General features: G+C 38.1%; 1 protein-coding gene and 2 non-coding genes across 9 annotated transcripts; all 3 read left to right on the top strand.

Moving 5' to 3' along the window:
- The first annotated feature begins 281 nt into the window (after positions 1-281).
- Positions 282-4,950, top strand: LOC121530106 (nuclear pore membrane glycoprotein 210-like). Of its 7 annotated transcripts, none has more exons than XR_005993786.1 (5): positions 282-317; positions 389-565; positions 627-1,214; positions 1,564-1,662; positions 1,728-2,295. XR_005993786.1 is itself a non-coding variant. In XM_041818500.1 (5 exons), exons 3-5 carry the CDS (start codon positions 1,085-1,087, stop codon positions 1,766-1,768), a joined length of 270 nt encoding a protein of 89 aa, XP_041674434.1. In that variant the 5' UTR covers positions 358-565; positions 627-840; positions 931-1,084; the 3' UTR covers positions 1,769-2,295. The 7 variants fall into 7 exon arrangements, 1 of the variants encoding a protein (XP_041674434.1); XR_005993788.1 differs by lacking the exon at positions 282-317 and adding an exon at positions 4,088-4,883 and having other exon boundaries at positions 352-565; positions 1,728-3,615; XR_005993790.1 differs by lacking the exon at positions 282-317 and adding an exon at positions 4,931-4,950 and having other exon boundaries at positions 356-565; positions 1,728-1,911.
- Positions 1,243-1,373, top strand: LOC121530109. Its single transcript, XR_005993793.1, has one exon.
- A 1,136-nt stretch (positions 4,951-6,086) lies between the features above and the next one.
- LOC121530108 lies at positions 6,087-6,217 on the top strand. The gene has a single exon (XR_005993792.1).
- Positions 6,218-10,084: the final 3,867 nt, after the last annotated feature.

Below are 10,084 nucleotides of genomic sequence, written 5' to 3'. Positions count from 1 at the left end.
CGAATTTATATTAAAACTTTTAATTATTTTCTGAAATAATTGTATTAAATGGTGGACGGTGTTCGTTTAGAAGATATTTCCGTGGATCTCCTGCAATAGTAAGAATCAATTATTTTCCTTTTTCTATTTCTCGCCGTAACAGTTTTTTATACATTTTTTTATGGACTGAGTTGTAAGACAAACCCATATGTACCCATAATATGTTGTAACACGTTTCAGGTTAATCAGATAATGTACTTGTATGATAAATATTTGCAGTCCAGACTCTAGCCACCAGTGTGCTGATGATATATTAAAATATAATTCGTATTAAGGCGGTAGATACTTGAAAAATAATGAGACTGCATGTTTTCCCGGATATTAAATGTTTGTCCATCTCTATTTTTAGCAAGTAGCATCCAAAATTATAATTTAAAACTGAATTTATGCGCGGCATTACTGGTGTTGGCAAAAAATTACGCAGCTAATGCAGCGCGCTTAAAACAACCGTGCGTACTTTTGCCAATATTTAGGTGAAATCAATTAAATTAACACTGGAGGTCAACATATGTAACTAATACAAATGGTAAGTCGGTTTATTTCATCTTCTCATCTTCCTTTTTATTCTAACTTGGAGTTTTCCGCAGGACATCCGTAAAACCAATCTACAAGGGCTTTGGCCATGTGCGTCTTGATCTGACCGACCGTTGTTTGATGAACGAACCCAACCTTCTGTCCAACTTTGGTGCCATTGAAGTATCTAGCAGGGACCGTATTGAGCGTGGAACCCAAATCGAGGCGATCGTCAGGCTCTTCGACACCAACGAAAACCTCTTCCTCTTAGACAGAAGCAGCTTAAGTGTAAGTAAGTTAATTTTCCTTTATCGGCTGATAATAAGTAATATTTTTGGCATTCTAAGCCATATGGTCGGGCGATGTTACGGCCCACAGACGGGACCAGCACGATCGTAGTAAAGTACTATTTAAACAATCCGGTAATCGGAAAGGCTGAAATAGTGACCCACAACGCGGTGGACTTACACGTAGTTTCCCTTAAGGGGATGGAGATTCGCACTCTCTGATCCGCATTCGTTGCGGGGCCATAATGCCCGACACCTTGTGGGGTCCTTTTGATTTATCTCCCATGGTATTAGGTACCTTGCAAAACATAAAAATCTTCTGGAAAGTCAGCCAACCTCAGGCTGTTGAAATCTTAGACATATTCACGGCTACAGGTGAGTCTAGCTTACTATCTTTGCATTTGCGTGCGCGGATACTGCCTAGAGTTAAGAAAACTTAGCTCTATGCCCGCAATGTGCACGGATATCAAAATGTTCTTCGATGAGCCTGCTCGATTGAGTTATCAAGCAGGTACAGATACAGAGCATACAACCAGTGCCCATATACACATGCACACTTTCTTAAGCGATTATATGTAGTAGTTTATATATTATATTATATATATTATTTATTTATATATTATATTATATATATTATATTTATATATTATATTATATTTATTATATTGTATATAATATTTAAATTTGATTGGCTAGGATAAAAATTCCAAAATAAAAATTTCAGAGGTTGAGTACCAAAGTGAGGATTTAATATTGAGGCGAGTACGAGCCCTAAATCCCGGAAAGGTAATAAAGTTGCCACCAACCAGTTTAAAGCTAATTGGTAAGTGTGATCTCTCCGAGAACTTTTTATAACAAAAATATATCTTTTATTTGCACTTTTAAAAGCACTTCATCTGGTTGCGACAAATATAAGGGATTCCACTTAGCAGCTCCGTGCCGCAAGGTTCAGCTTAAATCCATTAAAAACGGTGCGCTCTTTAAGCTGGACGGTCAAAGCAATGGTATAGTAAACGTGACTCCAGATGGGCGTTTGCAAACAAAACACTTTCTAGGCCGTAATCTTATAATTGTAAGGTTCTAAGGCCTAAATCAGATAATTATTGATTAAAATTTCGTATATATCTCTAAGGCGAAAACAGCACACCAAACACTACCTATCGGTATTGAAGTGCAGAGTGTGCAATACATTTTAGTGACACTGTGTCAAACCTAAAATTTAGAAAGTCGGAAAACAAAATACCGGTGGAATGTACTTTGTGCTCAAAGTATCCCTTCACGAATAAACGAATTCTCCCATAAAATTGAGCACGTTAATGACCTGCGTTATGAATTCGCCACCAAAGATTTAGTTTATGCTCAAATAAATAATAATAGAACAATATTGAGGTGAGGTATTTATACTCTTTAGCATAAAAGGTAAAAGGAATGCAAAAAAATAATATTTCAAAACTTATTATGGGCATTATTTCTAGAAATTAAGGTAAGGTAGTGTTCTCACCGCCAGGTGAGAATTAGCCCTGGGACCATTGTTTTACCACCCAATAATTGTCACTAGCCGGGAAAAACTAAGTTCCAAGTTCACTCAAACTAAAATATAATAATACAAAATAAATCCGAAGATTAATCATTTATTTACTATAGATTTTAACGCAGATTAGAGCATGTGGAAAAAAGTTTTCAAATTGTGAAATTTTGATATCCCATAGGAAGTGACTTTACTGTCAATAAGAAAACATGTATTAGTTGGTTCTAAATACAGTCGAGTACCGCGACTATAAGATACCCGTTACAGTTTTATACAATTTTAAAATATTCATTTTGGTAGTGGGAATTCACAAAGCGCCACCTTTTGTCAAAAAAACTTTATAAATAGCGAAATAATGTTCCGATTTGAAAAATTATGTTAAATCAATAGAGATTGACCAAAATAGTTTATACAATGTCAAACGCAGATATAAATTATAATAATGTGGATGCCACAGTTTTTCTCGTTATAGTGGGTGTGGCTAGATGGGGAAAAAAGCATTGCGGCATCATAAAAAACAGCATGCCTAATCCCACATTTCTATCACTTATAGTTTCCAAGATATCAGCTTTTCTATAAAAAGCGAAAACCGTCGTTCGAGCTTGGTGGGCGTGGATATTGGTACCACCATTAGATGTGCTGACATCTCAAGTGTATACTTAATCAAAATTTTCTAGCTCCAATACTTTCTGAGATTTCAGCAACTTTAGTTTTCCGTGACATGTGAGGGATAGAGCGGGCGTGTAAGGATGCTGAACTAAACTTGCGCTGTGTCAGCGCTCAAGAATCTTCATGCTAAATCTCAACGTTTTATCTCTAATAGTTCCTGAGATCTCAGCGTTCATACAGACAGGCGGACAGACAGACTGACAGACAGACGTGTGGACAGACGGGCGGACGGATTCACGGACATGGTTTAATCGACTCGACTATACTTTATAGGGTTGGAAACGCTTCCTTCTACCTGTTACATACTTTTCAACGAATCTAATATACCCTTTTACTCTACGAGTGACGAGTATAAAAATTGTTTTTCAGTCTCCTGTGAACTAAATTTTTTTTTTGTTATTTTATGCATTCACATTAAATAGTCCAGCAAAGTCTCACTCGCTTTCCTTTCAGCTGAACTTGTTGCGTGAGACCAAGAATGTTATTGTCATCAGGTTGTGGAACTAAGCAGGAATCAAGTATTTTTGGGCCTATATTAAGTTGTCAGTGGTTAGTTCAAATAACTTCTTCCTTACCAAGGTGAGTTTAAATTAGATAGTGAATTCCCTGATGCTCATGGTTGCAACCTTCTACAACAAATGCTAACAAATTTAAAACCAAAACACCATTTGTGCCGGTGGCATTGTCATCAATTTCAAGCAGTTTAAATGAAAATAGTTTTTTCTGTTAATAAACTTACATTACAGTTATATAAATAGTATTATAGTAATTATTATTATTATTATTCTCACATATTCTTGACAAGTTTCGGATTTAAGCCTTTTGATTTGTTTCTGTAGTATGCGCCTTTTAATTTGCAACATGAAATTATTAGTTATTTATTTGTTACAACAATAACTCGATAAAATTGCCCAAAAGTTACCTACCATTCTTTTTTTTTGTAGAACAAGTAAAATAGGCTTAAAATTTAAAATATTTTTCGTTTGTCTAAATTATAATTGTCTTTTTTCATTGAAGCATATTTGTAAACTTTTTTCTTCCACCATGGTAGGCATTGCCCGAGTATTAAACCATCGGAACGATAAGATTGTGATAACTTATGGCGACGAGACCACGCTTGGCGGATTTGTTAGGTACGATTTGGAAGTTCTGGAGGCGAATGTGGTTAATATATAATTTTAATCATTTGTTTAACTTTAAAAAGCGGTTTTGCAGATTGTGTTTGTCAAGTCATTGGACATATTCAGTGGATCAGAGTATCGAGGACAGTTCGTTCTCCGTAACCACTTGCAGTCCAAAAAATATTATAACTTTGTAAAGAGTAAAAAGGTATATTAGATTCATTGAAAAGTATGTACCAGGCAGAGGGAAGCGTTTCCAACCGTATAAAGTATATATATTCTTGATCAGGATTAATAGCCGAGACGATTAAGCCCTGTCCGATTGTTCGTTCGTCTGTCCATAAGAACGCTGAGATCTCAGAAACTATAAGAGATACAAAGCAGACATATGTTTGAGGTCCCTACGCAGCAAGTTTATTTCAGAATCCACGCCCACTATAACGCCGGAAAACTGGCGTCCATAATATTATATTGTTTGTCATTGTTTGACTCTCTATTGATTTACGAAAGATTTTTCAAATCTGAACAATATTTAGTTATATAATATATGAAGAAATGTTGGATATAAGTCCTCACATGCACAGTTCCGTCATCATCAGTTAGTAAACATGCTTATTTGACACCTTTTGCGGTGAATATTTTACAATTGTGTTAACCAGTAACGGGTATGTTATAGTCGCGGCACTCGACTATAACGTTTCTTCTTGTTTTTTGTTGTTACCTATCGATTTACGAAAAACCGTTTTTCACAATTTTTTAACACTTTTCATAAGACCGGGTTATGAATGTTCTATCTACGACTGGATTGGGAGTTTACCGTTGATAACGTGCGCAACTACAAGGAAATTATTTCACACCTTAAAAATTTCTGAGTTGGAGTTTATTCACGGTGTTAGCTTACCGAAACGCGATCTTTTCATCCTGACATTAAGCGACGTAGCGACCAATTTCTCCATAAAGGGAACTGTGTCCCAGTACATAGACAAGATATTTGCACAACAGAAAATTTATTCGAAACGTCCTCCATTCGGAATTAAAAATGTGGGTTATCCTGTCTCCATGAATTTACCTTGAAACATATATATTTTTATTTTCTTTAGCAGCCTAATGCAAATTTAGTAAGCACGTAGTAACCATTGAAAACGAACTTTAATTTAACGCGGTTAATAGAATAATTTCGTCGAAAGACCTTGTCAACATTTTTCTTGATTGTGGCCACAGAGAGCACATTCCTATCGCTCAGGGTAGTGGATACATGCAGCTAGTGCTTTCTGAAAGAGGCATTGTTCATGTTGAATACAATGAGAGGACCCGCATACTAGTACTGAAGCAGTTGCGTTTTGGCCATGTGCGTCTTGATCTGACCGACCGTTGTTTGATGAACGAACCCAACCTTCTGTCCAACTTTGGTGCCATTGAAGTATCTAGCAGGGACCGTATTGAGCGTGGAACCCAAATCGAGGCGATCGTCAGGCTCTTCGACACCAACGAAAACCTCTTCCTCTTAGACAGAAGCAGCTTAAGTGTAAGTAAGTTAATTTTCCTTTATCGGCTGATAATAAGTAATATTTTTGGCATTCGAAGCCATATGTTCGGGCGATGTTACAGCCCACAGACTGGGGACCAGCACGATCGTAGTAAAGTACTATTTAAACAATCCGGTAATCGGAAAGGCTGAAATAGTGACCCACGACGCGGTGGACTTACACGTAGTTTCCCTTAAGGGGATGGAGATTCGCACTCTCTGATCCGCATTCGTTGCGGGGCCATAATGCCCGCCACCTTGTGGGGTCTTTTTGTTTTATCTCCCATGGTATTAGGTACCTTGCAAAACATAAAAATCTTCTGGAAAGTCAGCCAACCTCAGGCTGTTGAAATCTTATACAAATTCACGGCTACAGGTGAGTCTAACTTACTATCTTTGCATTTGCGTGCGCGGATACTGCCTAGAGTTAAGAAAACTTAGCTCTATGCCCGCAATGTGCACGGATATCAAAATGTTCTTCGATGAGCCTGCTCGATTGAGTTATCAAGCAGGTACAGATACAGAGCATACAACCAGTGCCCATATTCACATGCATACTTTCTTAAGCGATTATATGTAGTAGTTTATATATTATATTATATATATTATATTTATATATATTATATTATTTATATTATTTATTTATATATTATATTATATATAATATATTAATATATTTTATTATATTTATTATATTGTATTATTTATTATTATTTAAATTTGATTGGCTAGGGTAAAAATACCAAAATAAAAATTTCAGAGGTTGAGTACCAAAGTGAGGATTTAATATTGAGCCGAGTACGAGCCCTAAATCCCGGGAAGGTTATACAGTTGCCACCAACCAGTTTAAAGCTAATTGGTAAGTGTGATCTCTCCGAGAACTTTTTATAACAAAAATATATTTTTTAATTGCAGTTAAAAGCACTTCATCTGGTTGCGACAAATATAAGGGCATCCATTTTAGCAGCTCCGCGCCGCAAGGTTCAGCTTAAATCCATTAAAAACGGTGCGCTCTTTAAGCTGGACGGTCAAAGCAATGGTATAGTAAACGTGACTCCAGATGGGCGTTTGCAAACAAAACACTTTCTAGGCCGTAATCTTATAATTGTAAGGTTCTAAGGCCTAAATCAGATAATTATTGATTAAAATTTCGTATATATCTCTAAGGCGAAAACAGCACACCAAACACAACCTATCGTTATTGAAGTGCAGAATGTGACACTGTGTCAAACCTAAAATTTAGAAAGTCGGAAAACAAAATACCGAGTGGAATGCACTTTGTGCTCAAAGTATCCCTTCACGATGAAACGAATTCTCACACAAAATTGAGCACGTTAATGAGCTGCGTTATGAATTCGCCACCAAAGATTTAGTTTATGCTCAAATAAATAATAATAGAACAATATTGAGGTGAGTTTCACTTTATTATTTATACTCTTTAGCATAAAAGGTAAAAGGAATGGAAAAAATAATATTTCAAAACTTATTATGGGCATTATTTCTAGAAATTAAGGTAAGGCAGTGTTCTCACCGCCAGGTGAGAATTAGCCCTGGGACCATTGTTTTACCACCCGATAATTGTCACTAGCCGGGAAAAACTAAGTTCCAAGTTCACTCAAACTAAAATATAATAATACAAAATAGGATGGGCCTTATGAATTTCCACTAGCAAAATGAATATTTCAAAATTGTGTAAAACAGTAACGGGTATTTCATAGTCACTAGACTCGACTATAGAGTATCTTCTTGTTTAAAACTCGAGGGGCGCATGAATCAGTATCTGCAATAGGATAACCTTCTCTCAACTCTGAAAAGGAAGTTGATATCATCTTTCAGTCTCAAGATTCTGGTCATTTTTTGCGGTTGTCACAAAAGCAATAACGGATTATAAGTCGCAGTATATTTCTAAAAATATTTTTTTGGGAACTAATTGAAACTGATTAGGTCATAGAAAAAGGAATGAAAAGAATTAAATTATTTAAAAAGATGCCGACTTATGCTTCGTTGGTCTCGCGCAACAAAGATTGGAATTTCGTGATCCAGTGGAGACTGTGTGACTTAAGAGCCTTCGCCATGTTAGACGACTTTGCCAGTGGACACCTAGATAAATTATTTCGCTAATATTAAGGATTTGAGTTTTTTTCAAAATTATTGTAGGGCATTACTGTCTGTTCAAAGTGAACATGTCGTCATCAAGCCATCTGTTTTGCGGAGGGCGTTAATTTATGCCCCTGTTTCTAAATATTTTTTACAACATATAATTGTACAAAAAAATACGGTGCCGTGAACGTTGCCAAAGAAAAGGCCGAGAGATTGTTTCTATGATTTATTTTAGCAGTGCTGCGACTGCGTGATAACAGCGAGAGAGAACGAAATGTAATGTGCCAAGCGTAATGTGCGATCGGCGACTTGCGAGCGCTTATCTCGGCTTGTCTTATAAATAAACGAGATAATTAAGCATACAGTGATGCTGAGCAATTGTAAGCCTTGATTCTGGTATCAGCTAGATGACTGCTCCCGACATACTTCCCCCGTTGGAAGAGCCATACTTCCAAGCGAAGTTGCCCGATTGCACAGTCCGGAACTTGTGTGGATGACCGCAACTCGATCGACGCCTTCATCTCCGGAGACAGTGCTCTCCACCCTGTCGGGGCGTAAGCGGGGTAAGTTGTCCTCCTTGATAAGGCCAATTGCTCCGTTCCTGAAGCAACGAGAGGTGCTCCATTTTCTCCAGAATATTTGCTGCGTTTGGCACACACGCTGCCACCGGCTCATGCGATCGAGGTTGCGATGGGTCACGTCCGGTTCGTCCATTTATGAGAGTGTAGACCCAATGAAAAAGTGTGCAGGAGTCAGGACATCGATGTCGTCTTGGTTTTCTGAAATGGCATAGAGAGGCCTTGAGTTCAACATTGCCGAAATTTCACAAACTAGCGTTCGTAGCTCGTGAAATGTGAGAACGGATTTTCCAACAACGAGAGCAAAGTGGTACTTGGCAGATTTGACAGTAGCTTCCCACAAGCCTCCAAAGTGCGGAGAACGAGGAGGGATGAAATTTCACTTCATTTCCATCGACGTAAGGGAACTCCATAACTCGGTTAGAATCTCTGCCGTAGGGCGTCCAGCAAGCTCTGCGCTCCTGCATGTAAGAACTTGCGATGAATATGATCAATGATGGCTGAGGTAATGCAATGATATTTTGGAAGGATCATTGGGTGCTTGGCATCGAAATCCAGTTCAGAGTTTTTACTTACTTTTTACTTGCTTTAAAGGAAGAAGCCTGCTCTTGGTTGCGGTCTGGTCTGTCCACTTGCTTGAGAAGCTGAACTATCCGATAGAGTATCTGTTCCAACATGAACACATCTAAATATAAGTATAGCAGCCACTTGTATAAAGCCAAATATACGCACATAACATGTAAAATGACTTCCTGCAGAACGGTCACAAAATATCTTTGGGTAAACAAACCATTCCGTGGGTTATCAGAAATAAGATAATAATTCCAAATGTAAGATTCTATAATCATGTCACATTGTAAATCGATCCAATCTGTAAGTGCAGGCCACTTGAGCCTCCAAATATAATCACTTGAAATATTTCCTCCACTACACAAGGACTTGAGCGGGGGTCAAAATATAACTCTCCCGCCCAGGTCAAAACAGATGCGGTCTATGGAGGGTCTGCGAGCTTGAGATTTTCCGGTACCTTCCACTCAGATGTGTTGTTGCTACAAGGGACGTGCTGTGACGTTGTAGCGCTGAGTTGAAGTCAATCATAAAAGTTGTGGGCAATTCGTCAAATAATGCTCCCTTGCCTCAGTTAGTAAACACAATGGCAATGTGAAAGACGAAGCAATAAGTGCGGTGCGATGATTTCTAGTAGCTACATTTACCACTTGTTTGCAAGGTGTGTGGTCTACCATAGCGCATTCCAAATTCAACATTATGCGGCACCGAAGTTCTTAAAATGTGGAAAATTTGTCCCAATTCGGCAGCTCTTTTGCAGGCAACCCATCTTCCCACCTCTCCTTGTTCTGAAGGTCCAGCTTTGAAGAGATGAGATGGGTCAAAACACCGTAAAGAATTTTCTGCGTAGTTGCCATAGAACTGAGGGCGCGCAAGTGTGAATTGCCTTGTCGCTCAATTACCGCAAACCACTTGCTGATCCCTTCTCCACACTTGGTACATTGAATAATGGCCGAACGTGTGCCTGGAAATGCAAAAATGTATTATCAAAGCGTACAATTAAAAGTTCTAAGGCCCTGTCATAATTCTTTTCAGTGGGCTCCAGGGATCGAATAGTGTCCTGCGCCATCCAAGCAGGAACGAAAATGCTGGAGTTTTTCCACATTTCACAAGTCTTCGTTTGTTACCACCACCGTGTTGAACATAGCGTCTCCCTT

Source organism: Drosophila eugracilis, unplaced genomic scaffold, assembly GCF_018153835.1.
Source record: "Drosophila eugracilis isolate 14026-0451.02 unplaced genomic scaffold, ASM1815383v1 contig_223, whole genome shotgun sequence".
Lineage (NCBI taxonomy): Eukaryota > Metazoa > Arthropoda > Insecta > Diptera > Drosophilidae > Drosophila > Drosophila eugracilis.
Note: the sequence above shows the minus strand (reverse complement) of the source record. Positions and strands in the feature narration are given on the sequence as shown.